The sequence below is a fragment of the Cydia strobilella genome, chromosome 5, assembly GCF_947568885.1.
Source record: "Cydia strobilella chromosome 5, ilCydStro3.1, whole genome shotgun sequence".
Lineage (NCBI taxonomy): Eukaryota > Metazoa > Arthropoda > Insecta > Lepidoptera > Tortricidae > Cydia > Cydia strobilella.
In genome coordinates, this window is record NC_086045.1 from 723,459 (window position 1) to 744,831 (window position 21,373).

The 21,373-nt window shown below is 39.3% G+C and overlaps 1 protein-coding gene across 1 annotated transcript in view; it reads left to right on the forward strand.

The window, feature by feature from the left end:
* LOC134741734 (protein O-mannosyl-transferase TMTC1-like) overlaps window positions 1-19,920 on the forward strand; it is a 227,612-nt gene extending 207,692 nt beyond the window's left edge. The window contains exons 4-15 of the mRNA XM_063674626.1: window positions 10,609-10,740; window positions 11,431-11,604; window positions 12,209-12,398; window positions 12,968-13,089; window positions 14,388-14,546; window positions 14,968-15,081; window positions 15,947-16,090; window positions 16,429-16,628; window positions 17,094-17,244; window positions 17,464-17,622; window positions 18,115-18,244; window positions 19,466-19,920. Of these exons, the coding sequence (XP_063530696.1) occupies window positions 10,609-10,740; window positions 11,431-11,604; window positions 12,209-12,398; window positions 12,968-13,089; window positions 14,388-14,546; window positions 14,968-15,081; window positions 15,947-16,090; window positions 16,429-16,628; window positions 17,094-17,244; window positions 17,464-17,622; window positions 18,115-18,244; window positions 19,466-19,750 (1,960 nt within the window). The 3' untranslated portion in view covers window positions 19,751-19,920. The remainder of the gene's footprint in view (window positions 1-10,608; window positions 10,741-11,430; window positions 11,605-12,208; window positions 12,399-12,967; window positions 13,090-14,387; window positions 14,547-14,967; window positions 15,082-15,946; window positions 16,091-16,428; window positions 16,629-17,093; window positions 17,245-17,463; window positions 17,623-18,114; window positions 18,245-19,465) is intronic.
* The last annotated feature ends 1,453 nt before the right edge of the window (window positions 19,921-21,373 follow it).

Consider the following 21,373-nt stretch of genomic DNA (forward strand, 5'->3'; position numbering starts at 1 on the left):
TCTTGCCTGTTTGCGTGTTCATGTCTGAAAAACAAACGACTTTAATGTTTTGTACACTGAAATAACGTATTGTACCTACACGTAATGCTCCAAACGTGTACCTGCAATACGTTCAGGGCTGATCCCGCCCGCTATACATTTAGGCCGCGGACGGACGCAAGCGGCGCGCGGTCTTACACATTTTATAGCCAATAGGTAGGTAAGTATGTGGCGATCGGCGTCAGCGTTTTTAAGCGCGCATGCTCAGAATACATCGTGTGGTCGAGTGACATCATTGGAACACAAACACTCCCGGTTACAGTGGTTACACCCACAAATAGGCACAAACAAGAAAAAAATAGAAGTTACAAACGTGCGAGACTAGATAAAAATACTGACATGCAACGTACAAAGAAGAATATACAGGCATGAATACAAAATTATGTTATCAAAGCTTCCATTTAATGCAAAAATACATAAACTATAGAAATATTTATGTTTCCGTCAACCTTCAGCTATGTGTAGATAATAAACAAGCCCCACAGCTAAGTTAAAAGTAGTATTATTATTGCAAATGCTAGTTATTACTTTCTTGAATATGTCTTACATCAGGTAACTGAATGTGATTTTGTGAATAACAGTGAACTATTTCATATTAAATAACAATACTTAATTATTTTTATCAAGTAAAGGGGATTATTTTGCTATAGCGACCGTGTCTATATCTATGATTTTAGTAAATACAAGTACATTTGTTTTTACTACAAAATATTTGTACTTACTTTTTCTTGAATAGTGTCCTATCCACTAATGATACACTGTTTCACAAATTTTCTTTACTATTCCGCCAAACGATTTGTGAATACTACACTGTTGCACAAAAAACTCATTAACCACTCGTGTATTATTTCGTGTTGAGCCGTTGTTCACCAAACAAATGCAGTAACGATGCGGACAGTCGTGGCACAACTGGTCAGAGGCCGGTCTCGCTCATAAGATGGCGTCACAATCAGACCAATGTCATAACGGCACAAAGCTGCCATCTGGTCATTTTTTAACGTAACTCCACGGGAGTTTTATTCACGATAAACTTTGGCGTATTGCGCGTCCAGCTGTATGCTTAGTTGCAAAATGAACTATTTCACGATAGAGCGTTCTTTTAGATAAGCAGCGATATAACCACGCGACAGCACTTATTGAATTTAGGTCGCTGTTACCCCAGTAGCATTTATACGTCATTATGACGTCAGTGACGTCATTATGACGTAATAATGACGTCATTTTGCTACCTGGGTACTCGCCCGAAAATCTATCAGTCCTGTGCCCCGCATCAAATATACACGGTATCTAAATATAAACCATATCCAGATCCAGCTATACTTAATCTTGATGTGGATTCTGATTCAACATTGCTAAGGCTTTGATCTTGTTTTGATACGACCTTGCCAATCGCTCTTGCTAGCGCGTGCGTCTTATAGTCGTGTGTCCTTGGGCATTTCGCTCGCCCTTATGAATACGCATGAGAGTAGTGTTAGGTAAACTTAGTTTTTCAAATTTATAATTAAGTCTAAAACTTTACTTGTTAAATGCTCGAGTCATTAATTGTAGAGACAGTCTTTTTCAAATAACCTCTCAATTTATTTACAACATGCAATTGACTTCGGGTCTCTATTGTTTGACATAATTATTGAAAGTCATAATGTAATGATTGTCATATTATCATTAGTCATAATATGGATGGTTAGTCTCAGAAACGCGTAACTTTTCAGGATTGCCATAAAACAAACCTAACCTAACCTAACCTATCTATAGGACAACCCGAGCAAAATCCTGAAAGTTAACGGTTTCAGAATTATGACAATCATGACATCATGGCTTTCAATAATTATGTCAAACAAAGGGACCCCATTGAGTCCATTTAAAATTGATATGTAATGGCTCCTCTAAACGATGGCCCAGCGCTGGACCAGCGAGATGGCCATGCGATGGTTGAGAGCACGCACTATGAAATGGGCCACGTATAGATGCGTATTATTGCGTACACACCATCGCTGAACCACTACCTTTGATGTTCGGATGAAAACCGACACCGTGGTCATCCCATGGCCATCCCATCAAGCCATCCGACACCACTACCCTCTCTACTCGCTGGCCCAGCTTAGTGAGCCAGTATGATGACATTGATGGCCCATAGAGGAGCCATAAGATAAAATACACTAATCATACAATTACGCCTATTTTGTATGCTGTTATTGAAATAAAACATACAAAAAATACTGTGGCAGTCTTTATTCCGAGGTTGGAGTCTTTTTAGATACTCAATAAAAGACTCGACTCGGGATTTAAAAGACTCGAAAGTTTCTTAAGCGCGGAGCTTTGTTCCAAATTTAAATTCAAGAGACTCGAGTTCCTTTCACCGCTATGTGAGTGACATGGACTGCGAATCGTGTCAAAGTCGTGTCATAACAGAATATATAAGTTTAATAAGTGTAATCAGAATCGGCCCCTCAATGTCAACTATTCCTGAATAATATAGTTCACACGACTAAGCTTTCGAGTCTAATCGTTTATCCATGTTAGTTCATTGATCATCAGCAAATTAGTATTAAGTGTAAACTCGGGTTTACTTACATTGCGGCTTAGTTACTCATTATATGTGCCATTCTCAACCAAAAGGGTACTTATTGTCGGTTGTCAATAATACGCTATTTCCATATAGCTTCAATTTGAAATCAACCTTATCGACAAGCGACAATGTGGTACCTTTTGGTTGAAAACGTCACATATGTTGCAGTAGGTTCATGAATTTTAGTGTTTCTAATTATTCGCATTAATAAAGTATGTCAAGCCATTTCCGTCAATAGAAAAATGCGGTAAATTTAAAAAATGTAGGCGCGGAGGGTACTCGTCGTATGGACAATTTGAATTTCGCGCCTTTTCTACTGACAATGTTGTTTGACCGGCTATAATGTTTTAAAGGTTCTAAAGTCAGAAAGTAATCTTAAGACAGAATACTAAACGATATTCCAAATTGATAATGACATTTAGTATTGTCTGTAATATATTGTTATTGTAACTTATCCTAAATTCATAAGGAAAACTGGCGTCTTTTCAGTGCACATTATAAAAGTTCACGATTCAGATACATTTTTCTAAGACTTTTATCATAATAACATGTGGTACATAAGTAAGTACTTAAGCATGGAGACTATATAAAGGAGCCAAATCTCTATGTATGAAAAGTGTCCATCAAAAAACAGTAATTAGGCGGCGCCACCATACACCGAAATACTACCAAAAGCAACCTACGTAATTTGGTCGGGTTATTTGTTGGTTCATGTTATACTCATGTCCCAGAGCCTAACTAGCGCCACCGGAGAGATTAGGAACTATTATTTAAAGCTGAAAGCGGTCACTTTTGCAACAATTCTGCCATAAGAGATTGGCATCCTTTCTATACCATCCATATACTTAAGTCTCAATAACGCTAGCACATTCTTAAATTCTTGCAAACCTGTACCTTTTTGAAAGTTTATGTCGAGATCCTGACCTGCATGAAGGCTACAGTTAAGTTACTTAAGCACAGCGAATAATCAAGTTACTCGCACATAGTAAACACGTCACACGTAGAAAACTTGGCCACATTTCCCTCGTGCCTTGGCAGTTTGGGAGCGGCTTTGGTCGGCTTAGACATAACTCGCGGTTTGACCGAGAAAATTCCAGAGTTCTAAAAAGAAGTAAGAACCGACCATTTCTAACAGGAACGGATTTTTTGTAGGACTTTGTCTTAGTAAGTTACTGAGATGTGAAAAGGTGTTACCTAACTACCAAACATTTTCAATATGAATCGGTCGTTTTGTGGAACTTTATCGTAATAAGTAAGGTTTAGGAACGTTCGTTCCTTGCAGTTTGTTTTGGGTTCCGAAGTTTGCTGAAAGAAATATCGCTAGGTGTATTTGGCATCCAATTTAGTAGGTAGATGAAGTAGGTATAAGTTTTTTTAATAATACGATGCTTATATTTGGAGCTAATAAATTTTTGGCCTTTGAATGAATGAATGAATGAATGAATATGTATTTATTGCCACAACAGCGAATACAGAAAACACAATATCAAAAAGTTACTTAACCTATAAACATTATATCTATAATCTTAACCTAATATCTGTAACTTAATAACTAAACATTTGCTGTGACAAATGGTTTGGGCGTCAGCATAATGCTGCCAGCATCAACTCAACGTGAGTGACACTGCAGCGCTGTTTTTCAGCCCAGACCAAGATACCAATTAAAATAAATTAAATTAGCTCCGTATTTAACTACACAACACAAATACAATTCTCACTTAGCCAAATCTTAAACTTCAATTTATATAAATAACAAAGTGCTGTGCCTTTAATATATTAATGCACGGCCAAATTATATTATTATATATTATGCCGTGATTATGCCCAATGAAAGTTCCTGTTTAATATTTTAGGTGCCCAGTTAATAATAAGCCTTAAATAAATACATACTTGTCATGAATCCATCAAAATGTTTTAATCGCAATCCGTCCCTGTCCCTTACCTGGTTCGTGCATAATTTTAAATGGCACCTGAGCGCGGGCTAGTCCAACGCTAAAAAAACCAGTGTAAGTGCGCTCTCCGATAACGCGCCTTTGTTAACGATGACACATTTTAGACTGGTTTTGTAGCGTTCGACTTGCCGGCACTCGGTAACCGCAAAGACCACACAGCTATGGAATATGTTTTCCCATTAGTTCATTTTAAACCTTATTGCAATCTCCATACAGTGGTAATTCAATAACCAGTTAAAACGGCCCTACCATTTTTTTATGCTAGTAAGTAGCACGTGCGGTTTCATTTAACAATAGACAAAGGATAAGCCGTAAGGCATGGAGACTGTATAAAGGAGCCAAATCTCTATGTATGAAAAGTGTCCATCAAAAAACAGTAATTAGGCGGCGCCACCATACACCGAAATACTACCAAAAACAACCTACGTAATTTGGTCGGGTTATTTGTTGCCTTATATGGTTCATGTTATACTCATGTCCCAGAGCCTAACTAGCGCCACCGGAGAGATTAGGAACTATTATTTAAAGCTTAACGCGGTCACTTTTACAACAATTCTGCCATAAGAGATTGCGATCCTTTCTATACCATCCATACCGTAAGGGGACTGTTTGAAATCTAAACACTATACTTAATGCTATATGTTGCCGCTATAACAACAAATACTAAAAACAGATAAAATAAATATTTAAGTAGGGCTCCCATACAACAAACGTGATTTTTTTGCCGTTTTTTGAGTAATGGTACGGAACCCTTTGTGCGCGAGTCCGACCCGCACTTGGCCGGTTTTCTTATTATTTTAATTAAAATGTGTGAAAATCATGAACCATTATTAACATACGGTAACCACCGGGTAGTTGTCTGATAAAATGAATTCTGAAAATATTGTAAAATATTGAATATTAATGTGTTAAATGATAATGCATGCGCGTTAATTAATAACTGATATTTACAACCATAATTGCATATTCACGATGCTAATGAATAATATCATTTATTCATAAAATTATAAAGAGCGAATTTGTAAATGTTGATATTAATCAGAAACATTTCCACGGTTGCAATGATTACTTAAACAGTTATTTTAATAAAATATAAGTTACCTATGTATGGATGTATGGAGGCGTGTTCTGATTGTAATAATAGGTTACGAATTTGATCTGGATTATGGATATTATCTGTCAGTGTCAAAAGTAACGTTTGTGGTTGAATATGAATATGTTTGTGTTTTAGACAGGGAGCCTGTAGCATGAGCAAATAATTAAATCATAGATTGTAGATTGTACTCCCCAAACGGTGATCCTTTTTTTTTTCAATAACTTTAAAAAATTATGAAATCTTTAGACTTTCTATTTTTCATACAAATTAAATATTATCTTCAATGTACGCCATTATCATTTTAATTGACGTTGGTTAATTGTCACGCGTCACGCCTTAAACATGACAAAATTCGCAATACATTGCGTCTTAGAATATTTTTAGGGTTCCTGAAGTGTAGGTATAGAATATTAAGTATTTATAGGATTCGAATAACATGTAATTAGATCATAAGGATCATATAGCTTAGCGGTACTATATACGGAGTCATGTAAGATGACTTTCCCCCATATTAGGTTAGGAATGTAATCCATATACGGAAAGTCATGTAAGATGACTCTCCTCTATATAAGGAATGGAATTTAGGTAAACAACCATTTGACACCTTTCACGTGTAGACCTCCCAAGTAGTGTGATTCATAGTTAACCTAGATAATTTAGTATATAAAGTTTTGTATCTTTTAAATTGAGGCATTATATCTACAGTTTATACTCGACAGTCTTGTGTCTTACTTCTGTCTTGGGTCCCATCCTTACATGGCGATCCTGCCAGTGGCCTGCAGTAACCCCAAAGGGTAAAAATGTGACTATTACTATATTAAGACTCCGCTGTCCGTCCGTCTGTCACCAGGCTGTATCTCATGAACCGTTATAGTACAGTTGAAATTTTCACAGATGATGTATTTCTGTTGTCATAACAACAAATACTAAAAACAGAATAAAATAAATATCTAAGTGGGGCTCTCATACAACGTGATTTTTTTGCCGTGTTTTGCGTAATAGTACGGAACCCTAAATAACAGAACCCTTTAACACAAGCATATTTCACACAAGCATTATTTCAACTACAAGATTAAACAATAATAAACGTATAAAACTAACAAACGTACCTATAGGTATCTTTTTTATTCCATATTCTTATGCCATTTAAAACACACCCTTAAATCTCAAGCAATAAAGTTAAAACTCGCATTGAAATTTAAATTTAAACAAATCGTAAAACAGAAACACTGCAATACAGAGTGGAATCGGGAAATTTAAGAGGTAAAAATAGAAAAGCGAATAGAGAATGATTGATAGAGCTATTGGGAAACAAAGGACGTTCGCTGATAAAAATAGCACAATTCTAAGTTCAATGGGGGTGGGAGAATGAAACGAATGGGCAGAGACAACCAAATGATGAAAACTGTTTCAATCTCCACTGGGTCGAAGGAAATTCGGCTTAAATGCTGTCACAGACCGGCGTACAGGACCGAGACCTGTACGAACTGTCTAGCTATCACGGTTCATGAGATACAGCCTGGTGACAGACAGACGGACAAATGAGACATTACTTAGTCCGGTACGAGGCCTTACCGATCGTATAGGTACGTCCTTTACGTACTAAGCAGGAGCAAAAAAGAGATATGCTCAGCTGACAGTCCAGATCGCGGTCCGATACGCCCGTCTGTTACAGTTTTACGACAAACCACGTCGAGCGATCTAAAAAGTGCGAGTCGGACTCGCCCACCGAGGGTTCCGTACTTTTTAGTATTTGTTGTTATAGCGGCAACAGAAATACATCATCTGTGAAAATTTCAACTGTTCACTACCACGGTTCATGAGATACAGCCTGGTGACAGACAGACAGACGGACAGCGGAGGCTTAGTAATAGGGTCCCGTTTTTACCCTTTGGGTACGGAACCCTAATAAGACCGTGAGAAATCTGCTTACAAAATATACCCTGACAAGATTAATTTGGCCTTTGCCATGTTGCGGATTTTTAATTGCGGATTATTAATTTTGTACGCAATATGGGTAAATGCCTGAAATAAAAGCTTTTTATTTATTATTTTTATTTATTTATTTTCAGTGGCACAATTTTTACTGGCATAAGGAGACACTTTGATAACAGACGTTGAAAGTCATCATATGTCACATCATCATCATCACCATAATTTAAGAGCATGGCTCTTGTCGGTGGAGTATGCGCCAGTTTTCTCGGTCCTCGGCCAGGCTCTTTAGGTCCCTGTAAAGCGCACTCCAGACTACGCGGCGCCAGTATTATATAATCTGTGGCGGCGCGAAGCCGCGAATGCGAGTGTGGAGTCGATTCCGCTGATTAGCGAACTAGACTCCAGACTCGCATTCGCGGCTTCGCGCTGTGATTCGCACATAAGTGTGGAGGGCCCTTAAGACACGACATTTGCTTTCGTTTTCAGTTGTTGTGTGTAGCTTGCTCGTGGTTTTCCGCGGCCTCTTCTCGCTTCTATCTTGCCTTCTAATATAGTGTTAAAGAAAGTGTCGTGTCTTATCAAGTGACCTATCATTCTGCCTCGTCTATTTTGTATGGTTCTCAGCAGGTTTATATGTCACAGACAATTTTTTTTTCTAAGACAGCAGCAACACCGCGCCGCGTTTCTTATGAAGTTAATTTCGATATCACTGGCAGTCATTTAACAAATAGAAGTGTGGTGTGTGGGAAAATACCAGGTAGCAGTAGCAGTAATAATGACGTCATTATGAAGTCATTATGACGTCGCTGACATGATTATGAAGTCATTATGACGTCGCTGACGTCATAATGTCGTATAAATGCTACCTGGGATGCTTTAAGATTCGACTGTGCCCCAACACTAGTGAAACGCCTGCGAAAATTGCACTAACTGGAATTAGTTCGACATTTATGAAATTTCTTGCTCCAACTTTTTAGTCAGGAGATTTAAAGTCACGTAGTTTTCAACTGGCATTTTAACTTCATAGCAAAGGGGATGTTATAAGTTTAACACGTGTTAGTTTATCTGTCGGATTGTTTCTCCCAAACGGACTAACCGATATGAGGAAAGTTCTAAAGTTATGTCTTTCGAGATAATCCTACGTTATGTTTGATCAATTTGATGAAAATGTGTCAGGGATTTCTTTTCTATTTTTTTTTCTTTTTTGCAAACATCGATTTTGATATTTGCGGCAGTAATGTCGTAGCAACAGTGATGTTGTCTGAATCCGATCGGTACCTTAAATCCATCTAGATACTATACAGTTCTTTTTTTTTTTTTTTTTTTATTGAAAATTTAACAAAAATTATAACATTATAAGTAACTGATACTTAAAACTTCTCATTAAAACTGTACCATTTTGTCCCGTAAATATAGTTTAAGTTAAGGGCACCTGCCTTCAGGATACCTATTATACATTTTTTTATACTACGTCGGTGGCAAACAAGCATACGGCCCGCCTGATGTTAAGCAGCCTCCGTGGCCTCTGGATAAACGAAAACGATCTGTAATATTGTTAGCTGTAATAGATATAGAACTAACTAAATTAGACTAATATATTGTAACTTTATAAAATTGTTTAACACAAAACTGCAATAGATATAAAACTAACTAAATTAGACTAAAATACCGTAACTTTATAAAATTGTGTAACACATAACTGTAATAGATATAAAACTAGCTAGATTAGACTAAATATCATTGGAATATAATTGAAACTAAAGTTGAACCTAGAAACAAATTTAATAGCAATAATGTAATAACTAATAACAGAAATTGTATTTATCTTATTCTAGGTATATAAACCTGAATCTCATTTTTGTCCTCAATTGTAAAAATTCTTAATCCAGGTATATAAACCTGAATCTCATTTTTGTCCTCAATTGTAAAAATATTATTCTACTTAACTCGCATGACATAAAAATGTACATCGGTCTCCCGCGATACAGGCCTAGCCTAGTGCGGGGACTCCTGGAACCTCCGAATGTCAAGTCAGTTATGCACCAACTCTTTTCTGTAACTTGTGATATGTACTTACTATGTACTACAATTGTATTCGTTCTGTGCAATAAAAACATTTTTTATCTTTATCTTTATATAGTTTTAAGTCATCATGTAATATATGTTTGTCCACATTTTAGTTAGTCATAATTTGGTTTTTCTCAGAAACGCGTAACTTTTCAGGATTGCCATAATACAAACCTAACCTAACCTAACCTATCTATAGGATAACTGATCAAAATCCTGAAAAGTTAACGGTTTCAGAATTATGACTAATGATAATATGACAATCATTACATTATGACTTTCAATAATTATGTCAAACAAAGGGACCCCAAACGAAATGTAACCTGAAACCTGTTCCGCCGCCCAACAGTAGAAAAACAAGCAATAAACATTTGACATAACGGCTCGAAACGCTGCCCAAACAGCCATTGAAAAAACAATTCGAATTTGAAATTTATTACTCGTCAGTAAACCAAAACGAAACAAAAACCAAAAATTGTCAATCGGGGGAAATAAACAAGGTAAACAATTGAATGAGTGGTGTAATGGCATAACGGAAGCGATGTGCGGTGTTTAATGCTTGATACATGGACCTATAAAGTCCCTACTACACGGACGGCAACGAGGCTTCCGACCACTGCGACTTTAGCAGTTACCGACCGTGTAGACCGCGGGCCAGGAACAGATTGCCATGACCAATAGCCTCCCGGGCGATAACTCGTAAAGCGGTTAACGGCTATGTATGATGAACCCTCGTGAACGTCAGCTGCCGCTCCGTTGGTGGGTTGAGGAATGGCAGCAAATAAATTCTATAAAAAATTTAGTCATCGCCACCTTGACACTTGATACTTTGTCAGATGATAGTTTAGATGCTGATGTGAATAAACAAAATCGTCAGCCGATTGTATCTCTGTGGAAAGACCGTCAGCTGGTCACATGAAAATGTAAAAAAAAATGTTTCCGTTCTATTGCAGATGCTCCAACCGATACCGCGCTTGCTGGAGTGTGGTCCTGGCTGCCCTCAGCATGTTGGCGAAGGAGACTGGCCTCACTGCGTTGCTGGTCAACATAGTCTTGGACTTGTACAAGAACTGGCCTGGAGCAAGGTAATTCATCGCCATATTCATAGCCATCGCCTCCTAGCGAATGGAACCATTCACACGATAGCACACCAGTACTCTCCAATCGTCCGCTCCTGGAGACTCGTTAACATTTTTAGGGTTCCATACCCAAAGGGTAAAAACGGGACCCTATTACTAAGACTCCGCTGTCCGTCTGTCCGTCTGTCTGTCTGTCACCAGGCTGTATTTCATGAACCGTGATAGCTAGACAGTTGAAATTTTCACAGATGATGTATTTCTGTTTCCGCTATAACAACAAATCTATAAAGTACGGAACTCTCGGTGCGCGAGTCCGACTCGCACTTGGCCGGTTTTTTTTAATTTTGTTGCACTGGATAGAATGTCAAGTCGCAGACTTGTTTACTGACAACAATTATAAACTTTTAAAAAAAAAATAACGTTTTTGTGAATCATCATAGGTAGCTTATTAATTATTGTCTTATTTATCATATAATTTTATTACCTATAGCTTTATTGTTACTTAATTTTACTGCACATTGGCGCCCCTTAGCTGTAATGCTGTAAAATTGTATCTCAATAAATATCAAATCAGTAAAAAATTTATTACTAGAATTAGTTTCTTGCAAACTTTCTTCATAAATACAAACACAAATTGCAGAAATACGGATAGGGACAAACAAATATTATTAATAACGCTATCCTCTCTAATTCCAGGTGTTCTCTCATGGTGAAATGGCGTTGGAAAGGTGACGCGTGCGCACGCATCACAATTGCATTAGCAGGGCTGGTATTATTGGCGACGGCGAGAGTAGCCCTTCTGCAGGGTTCGCTGCCTGCGTTCTCACCGCAAGACAACCCACCAGCGTTCCATCCTTCATTCCTGGTCAGGTTAGTATGTTTTGTCGTGTTTCGTCATGACTAAAATTAGTATAGCGTTGGAGGATGTGCTTCTGGCGACTACCAGAGTTGCTCTTCTTCAGAATTCTCTACCTGCCTTCTCTCCTCAGGACATAATCACACTTCATAACATTAACCCTTAAAATATTTCATCATCATAATGAAAAAAAAAACGGAGAACGTCGGACTCGCCCACCGAGGGTTCCGTACAAATTTAAGTTATTTCTTATTTTATTTTAATTTTTTACAAATTTATAGTTTTGAGATTTTTGCCTTTACTTGTAATGTAAGACGATATTACTTGCCAAATTTCATAATTCTAAGTCAACGGGAAGTACCCTATATAAATTTTGATTCCCTTGAGTGTCGAAATTCAACTCAACTTCAACTCGATACCTCCACGCGTTCCCGAGATAAAGGATCTTAACAGACTGACGGACGGCCGGACAACAAAGTGATCTTATAAGGGTTCCGTTTATTCCTTTTAAGGTACGGAACCCTAAAAAACTGAAGATACAAATCGTAGTTCTGATCTGTTTGCATCAGCAAAAAGAAACCTTTGTGCTGTTATCATTGTTAATCTCTTAATTTACAGACTAATGACGTTCTGCTACCTGGCGGCATTCAACTGGTGGCTACTTCTCTGCCCGTGGACCCTAAGCCATGATTGGCAGATGGGTTCCGTTCCATTAGTAACCAGCGGATGGGACCCTAGGAACCTTCTTACTGTTGCTGCCTTGATTGTACTGATAGCACTATCGTATAGATGCTGGATAGATTTGGAGGTATGATTGATGGAATAAAACATTGCAGTCACTAGTCAGCTAACTACTAAGCAAGCTAATACAACAACAATTTAATACTTGAAATAAGACAAATAAAAGATCGTCAATGGCCTTATGGCCCATGAATCTTGATCTCCGTCCACGGAACCGATCAATATTGTCCTCGGGTATAAGACGTAGTAAAAAATCTTCAGCAGCAAAATTCAGTCAAACAAACAGCCGCAGTCGTGTGTCTTGAGATTAAAAGTACAAGAAAGAACTGCATTAGAGGCAGCCTACCCAACCAACAAACACCAATAAAGTGATTTGCATTTAAATTTCCAAGGAACAGTCACCAGAAAAAATAAAAGACGAGCGAAAAAGGATTCTTTTCATTATGGACCTATGAGTTGTCTGATAATAAACGCATTTTATTTATTTATTTATTTATTATTATTGTTGATCAGCGAGCGCGTGATGCAATGCAGCAGATCGATGGACGATGATGATGATCAGATGGATAGATGGATGGTCGATGGTGCGATGCAGGTTTGACATACAATAACGTTCATTCCATTTTTTCTTTCCAGTTCCAAAGGCACACCCCTGCTGCAGTGGGTCTGATGCTGTTGGTGATACCTTACCTGCCGGCATCGAACTTGCTGGTCACTGTTGGCTTCGTGGTTGCCGAGAGGGTGCTGTATTTGCCAAGGTATTTCATTGACAAACAAACTTCTACACACAGCTAAACTGTGGAATGAACGCGGTATTTCAGGATAGATACGAGCTTCAAGATTCAAGCTTTTATTCATAAAACATAATATTTTATAAACACGTATTTTACATGTCAAACCATCAATAAAAAAGCGTATTCCAGTCTTAAAGGCCGGCAAAGTACTTTTCCCCTCACTAGCTCGGAAAGCCGTCTTTTATCCTTTAAAACAAGCGGGGAAAAACGCATTTTATCCACTAGTGGGGAAAGTTATTTGACCTTGGATGGAGCGTATTTAAGTAGCTTGACAGATAACAAAACGTAAAACGCTCATAATAATGGTTCGTTCGATATTAATTATCATTAGATAAATGATTTGAAAATCTAATAAAAATACCAGATTTAGCTTTATTTAATGATCTTAAGTCATAAACCTTAAAATTCCATAAAAAACTTTTGTTTTTTAATAATTATGTTAAATATAATTCTGAACGCACAAGTTAAGTCGATGCAATTTCAAAACGCATCATTGACATTTCATACGTCAGAAATGTCAACATTGACAACAAAAATTTTGCTTTAAAACTTCTCGCGTAATAGTACAGAATTTCGAGAGTTTTTTGTTATAATATATAATATCGTAAAAAAATGAGTGATTCCAGTTGATGAAGATGATCTAACGCCTGTGGATGTTGCACTTTCCTCGCTATAGTGAGGGGAAAAGTTTTGTGTTACACACGGGTGCAAATGTATTTTACTTCTCGTGTGTTAAAACACTCGCTACGCTCAGGATTCTCTTTAATTCTCTCTTCTCTTCAACTATAGAATCCTTTCGCTTGCTCGTGTTTCAATTCCACACTCGCGGGTAAAATACAACTTTGCACCCTTGTATAACAAATAACTATTCAACGCCTCTGGTGATGCGGGTGTCCATGGGCTGGTAATTGCTTACTATCAGGTGATTCGTCTGCTCGTTTGTCTGCTGTCGTAAAAAAAACTTTGCAGTCTTTGAAACAGCTTAAATTTATAATTTATTGTATTCTTCTTCTTCTTCTCGTGTCGATGATTTCAGACTTTCAGACTGTGCGGGACCAAAATTTATTGCATTAGAGAACAGTAATGAACTTAATCGAATTTAAACTGTTGTGAGACATACTAACATTAAATAATTACATTTAAGGAGAACTAGGCTCTCCGAAACATGTCGCGTGAGTGACTAAATCAAGTGAGTAAACTTCGTAGGTGGGTAGATTTTTTTGTTTTTTCTTTAGGAGCTAATTAAAACCTTCTGCTTTTAGCGTGGGGTCAGTGATCCTCACAGCCTACGGGATCCAACTCCTCTGGCATCGCTCCAACCGTCGTCTGCTAGTAGTTGGAATTGCAATATTAGCTGCCAGCTTCGCAGCAAGAACTATCCTGAGGAACGAAGATTGGAGGACCAGAGAGACACTTTTGAGGTACACTTTCTTATAAAATTATTTCTTATTTTGCCTTTATTTCTACAGTCACTGACTCGTAAATTTTGAGTAGGACCACCACGTTAGATTAAAGTGAGCTTTTGAGTTTCTTTCGAAAGCTTTTTCTTATATTAATTTTTTTATTAAGATCTGAGAGAGAAAAATGCCACTGGACTTTAAATCGCTTTAGTAAAACGTGTAACACAGCGGCGTCTTACATAAGCGAACAACTTGCGAACGCGAAGCGACGCGGCGCGGCGGTCCCACGGCGTTCGCGTTTGCCACGAGATCGCCCACGATCGGACACTTCTATAAGTATCAAAGGATTGATTCACCCGTGCATCGTTTCGCTTCGCGTTCGCGTGTTGTTCACCCACGTAGTACGCTGCGTAACGATTTAATGTTTCTTTATATTTTCCAGAGCGGACTTGACAGTGCTGCCGCACAATGCCAAACTGCACTACAACTTCGCAAACTTCTTGAAAGACATGGAGCAACAAGAAAATGCTATCAAGCACTATAAGGAAGCTTTGAAGTAAGTCCCTTTCTGCACCTGAGATTTGATTAATTAATTATTTATTTATTTATTTATTAAATATGAATTAATTACTGACTTAGTAGACCTTACGGTAGATGTCGCTAGGGTCCCCTAGACCCATATAGTGGGAAGATTTGCTGACTATGGATGAGGTCTTGGTGGCTCAGTTGGCAGAGCGCTGGAGTATCTATCCAGAGGCCGTGAGTTCAAGTCTCACCCAAGGCAGTAATTATTCCACTTTTAAATTTATACTAAACTTAATAGCATCGTTGGCAGACGTTTCTGATTGTTAAAAATTAATTTATGTATTAAAATGTGTCCTTAGCCATTGGACAAAGCCGAAATATACATATGTATTAGGGTATTTAGAATCAGTAGGTATACCAAGTATCATAACAACCGGTGTAGCGGTTACGAAGGAATGAACAAACTACGATTTTTTTAACTTTGAAGCAGCCTGTATGTGTAGTAGCTCGAGGTCATAAATAGTATGAAACCTTTTTCGACCTTTTTGATTATCTTTTTTATTTATGACACTGATAAGATTCTGACTTTTAACAAATGTCATCATTGCCGCATGTTTTCGAACAAATTGTCAAAAGCACTGCCAATGATTCATACAGTGTGTTTCTTTTTGTTGTCGATTATTGGAAATAACTTGTTTGAAAAAATATTTTTTATTTTATGTTCTTATATATTAAAAAAATATTAACGTAGAGCACTACGTGGGATTTCAGGGTTAGTCTAATGGCTAAGGTCATCCTGTATATATCAGTCATTGGCGTCCAAAAGATTAAAAGCACTAATTTTATATTTGACATGAGACTAATATATCTGCTACGACTGCTACCCGTATTTTCAGATTGTGGCCGAGTTACGCCAGCGCGCACAACAACCTAGGCACCTTGGTGATAGCATCAGGTCGGGCCGAGCACCATTTTCTGCAGGCGCTCAAATACAACAGGGATCATGTCAACGCGCACTATAATCTCGCTAAACTATACAGGTATGTATTGTAGTCACAATAACCGCTTTAGAAGCCATAATGTGCATGATACTAAATCCGTTTGGGCCTGCCCCGGCCACGTGTTCGGCCCGAAGACCTTATGTACAAAATCATTATACTGTACACTAATAATGATTTTGTAAGGTCTTCGGGCCGAACACGTGGCCGGGGCAGGCCCAAACGGAGATGGCGGGATAACCTGGACAGCTTTCTGAACAACTGGCGACAGGAAACACCAAATCTGGAGTCGTAGAAATCATGGGGAGAGGCCTTTGCGCAGCATTAGGACACTCAGATAGGCTAGTAAAAAAATTACATTAACATTTCTGTGATTCCAGGAAGAAAAATCGCCTCGCTGACTCCCTCAAAATGATAGAACGTTGCCTAACACTGGAGCCTCGCTTCGTCCAAGCCTACGTGGAACTGCTCTACCTTAAGAGTGAAGACCAGAAGAGGGGGATCCTGGACAAACTGCTGGAGCTCGAACCAAGGAACTGGGAGCATTATGTGTTGTATGGGAACTGGTTTAAAGGCAGAGGTGGGTGCAATTATTCCTACAATTATAATATTATAAATGCAACTTCTCCCTCTGGACCGCATCTAACGGAGAGCGACTCAAATTTCTCCCAGCATATTTCAGATCAGCTCGACTCCTTGGCGCTACGAAGAGACGTAGCCTCGCTCTATAGTTTCTATCGCATGTATAACAGGGAGTGCTCCGAGGAATTGTTCAGATTAATCCATGCCGCCTCTTTCCGCCATCGCCTTACGCGACAACATTTCCGTCTTCACCACTTAGTTGGTTGGCAGTCCTCAACTGTGCGTTTCTCCAGAAACTGCCTGCCTCGCACAGCTAAACTGGGGAATAAACCGTCGCCTGCAGCATTTCCGGACCGATACGACCTTCAAGGACAGAGCGTACTCCCAAGCATCTCAAAGTATAATATAAATAATATTTTCTTTTGTTATATATTTTTAAAACCAAATTCATATATCTTTCCAGGTCTTCTACCCATCTCTCTAAATTACTACATGACCGCCTTGAAATTCTCTCTCGCAAGTGGAGAGCGCCACGGCGTCGCAGCACTCCGCGCAGCGTGCCTCGTGCTTCGACAGAAGGGGCAATGGGCGAGGGCGTTACATCTTATTATCAGGTAGAATTGTAGCTACAAGTTCCTATAATTTCAGGTCTCCTACATGTCTCTCTAAATTACTATACGACCACCTTGAAACTCTCTCTCGCAAGTGGAGAGCGCCGCGGCGTCGCAGCACTCCGCGCAGCGTGCCTCGTGCTTCGACGGAAGGGGCAATGGGCGAGGGCGTTACATCTTATTATCAGGTAGAATTGTAGCTACAAGTTCCTATAATTTCAGGTCTCCTACATGTCTCTCTAAATTACTATACGACCACCTTGAAACTCTCTCTCGCAAGTGGAGAGCGCCGCGGCGTCGCAGCACTCCGCGCAGCGTGCCTCGTGCTTCGACGGAAGGGGCAATGGGCGAGGGCGTTACATCTTATTATCAGGTAGAATTGTAGCTACAAGTTCCTATAATTTCAGGTCTCCTACATGTCTCTCTAAATTACTATACGACCACCTTGAAACTCTCTCTCGCAAGTGGAGAGCGTCGCGGCGTCGCAATCGCAACCCTCCGCGCAGCAAAATCTCATTTTGCTCACTATTTTAAAGAAGCAAACTTGACGACCGGTCTGGCCTAGTGCCTGTGAAGCCGATGGTCCCGGATTCGAATCCCGATTAGGGCATTTATTTGTGTGATGAGCACAGATATTTGTTTCTGAGTCTTGGGTGTTTTCTATGTATTTGTATATTATGTATATCTATCGTTGTCCGAGTACCCACAACACAAGCCTTCTTGAGCTTAGGTACTATCGGACTTAGTCAATCTGTGTAAGAATGTCCTATAATATTTATTTATTAAAAAACCCTTGTTCGAGCTACTGAGGTGAAGAAAAAATAGGCTACAAGGGTACCGCGTATAAAAAAGAAGTACCTTTTTTACTTACAGATGGCAGACCGCCCGCGGAGACGCACGTGCAGCGAACGCTCGGGCGCTATGGACGCGCGCGTGGCGTCTACGCAACGAGCTGGAGGGACGTGCTGCATTATACGCTCGCCCTAGGACAAACCCTGATCAGGTAGATATGTCTGTATGTCTAATGTCTATCTGTCTCTCTACACGGTGAAGTAGCATTTAGACAAGGCGCTCGGGCGTGTGCGTTATATACTCGCCCCAGGACAAACCCTGATCAGGTAGTTCTGTCTGTGTGTCTGTCTGTCTCTCTACACGGTGAAGTAGCATTTAGACAAGGCGCTCGGGCGTGTGCGTTATATACTCGCCCCAGGACAAACCCTGATCAGGTAGTTCTGTCTGTGTGTCTGTCTCTCTACACGGTGAAGTAGCATTTAGACAAGGGGCTCGGGCGTGTGCGTTATATACTCGCCCCAGGACAAACCTTGATCAGGTAGTTCTGTCTGTGTGTCTGTCTATCTCTCTACACGGTGAAGTAGCATTTAGACAAGGGGCTCGGGCGTGTGCGTTATATACTCGCCCTAGGACAAACCCTGATCAGGTAGATATGTCTGTATGTCTAATGTCTATCTGTCTCTCTACACGGTGAAGTAGCATTTAGACAAGGCGCTCGGGCGTGTGCGTTATACGCCTTAGGACAAACCCTGATCAGGTAGATATGCCTGTGTGTCTGTCTCTCTACACGGTGAAGTAGCATTTAGACAAGGGGCTCGGGCGTGTGCGTTATATACTCGCCCCATGACAAACTCTGATCAGGTAGTTCTGTCTGTGTGTCTGTCTGTCTCTCTACACGGTGAAGTAGCATTTAGACAAGGCGCTCGGGCGTGTGCGTTATACGCCTTAGGACAAACCCTGATCAGGTAAATATGCCTGTGTGTCTGTCTCTCTACACGGTGAAGTAGCATTTAGACAAGGCGCTCGGGCGTGTGCGTTATACGCCTTAGGACAAACCCTGATCAGGTAGATATGCCTGTGTGTCTGTCTCTCTACACGGTGAAGTAGCATTTAGACAAGGCGCTCGGGCGTGTGCGTTATACGCCTTAGGACAAACCCTGATCAGGTAGATATGCCTGTGTGTCTGTCTCTCTACACGGTGAAGTAGCATTTAGACAAGGCGCTCGGGCGTGTGCGTTATACGCTTTAGGACAAACCCTGGTCAGGTAGATATGTCTGTGTGTCTGTCTCTCTACACGGTGAAGTAGCACTTAGACAAGGCGCTCGGGCGTGTGCGTTATACGCCCTAGGACAAACCCTGATCAGGTAGACATCATGTACCATTGCTTTTATTTATTAGGCATTGCCATTATTAGGTATTCTTTTTTTTCAGACAAAATCAACATGCCTCGACTACAGTCAACTGGAACTGCGGAATCCTGTAGAAAAACACAAGAAAAATACAGATATGAATTCACTTCTCAGCGAAGCTAAAAATAATGCCAAAGATATAAGTTGCCAAAACGAATGTGCCAAAAAAGTATCAATACCGACTCAGTATAAACCCATACATAATAAGAGCGAGACGGGGAGAAAGAGCTGCTCCTTGAGGAAGAAAGAGATAAAAGATGCGGATTTCACGCCTTTTGTGTCTGACCATTTGATAAAGACTTATTAATATAAGTTTAGTTAAATATAAGATGTGTAATAAGTCAATTTTAGCGGGAATATTACCAAGATCAAATTTGATTTTGAATAAAAGCAGTATTTTATGGACAGTTAATTAACAAGACTTTTAGTTACATAACAAAAGTCTACGACAACAAAACACCTTAAGTATTTTTATATAAAAAAATACGAGCATTTAAATTGTAATTGTAAAAATATAAACTGAAAAGTAAACAGTGTTATAATGCTCTTATAACACCGTGAACAGTATTCTTATACAACATTACAATACTGTCTGTGGTTAGCAAAAAGGTTATTATTTATTTACACTGCTATACTTAGAGGATATAAATATAACCAAACGGAGACGCCTTGTCTGTAATTTTCTGTACAAAAAAGTACCGATTTTTGCGGGGGAGGGGAACGTCATACATTTGACGTAACGTAAAAATAGCCATGTCAGATAAACGTCAGTCCATACATTGTGTATGACCATTGGCCGACTATTTTCGACAGAGGGGAACGCCTGTTAATGGCTAATCCGTTTGGTTATAACTAAGTTGCTGTCAGTCATTTAATGATATGCGGTTTTAGATAATTAATTGCCGGCTAAGTAGGAGCAGCGAATTCAATCGATCGATCAAACGCAATGGGGTGCAAATTGTATATGTGATTATCGGTGACACTTGTAAAGGCCATAATTTGACAGATTGAAGTGCTGCAGTCAAGGGCCTGACACTTCTTTGATAGAGAAAGATAGTCTTATTGCGATTCCTATAAGAGAAAGTAGTGCCATGCTTTGTCTTTATCACCGACCGGGCATTTTTTCATGGTCGGGTTATGGCATCATAGTAAGGAGGCGATGGCGAAATACCGAAATTTATAAAATTTAAAGAGAAAAAGGATTATGCTGCCCCATACATGAAACTGTCAATACATGAATATGTCTTTCTCTTACCCCTGGTCGCTCGGTTTCATGTCTATAACTACTTGTATATTATGTACTATGTCTATGGCTGCAGTGGATTTTTTTTTGAAGTAAAACTTCTTTAGGCGCGACCACGGCGCGACTATAGGGAACTCAGATTTTTTTTCTGACGGAAGTAACGCTCAGTAGTAACACACGCACAATAAGACACGTAAACGTGCATAGCGATAAACGTCGAAGAAGTTTTACTTCATTCGCGAGTAAAGATTACAAGCACACACTTTTTTTATTATTATTTAAATGCATAATGAATTCACATACCTCGAGTTACTGAATAAACTAAAGTTATTGTAATGTAAATACAGCTCAATTTTAATTGCTTTGTTAATATTGGAATTGATATGTGATTATAAATAAGTTAATTGGGGACAAGTGCGTCCATAGGGGCAAATGCGCCTACCCTAGGTACACCCGTATATTATAAAAGAGAGATTCTTTATTGTGTTGCAGTCATGTTCATAATACATTAGGTGTTACAGTTTGAGGATTGTAGGTACATGACACCCTTCCAACGTAACCGCACTTTCCTCGCTTAGGCAAGAGAAAGCAGTGGCAAACAAGCATGTAGCGGGTAGCCTATGTACACGTAACTACAATGACACGTGAGCGTTGCCGATTTGAAAATGTATCTACTGCGTTTTTGAA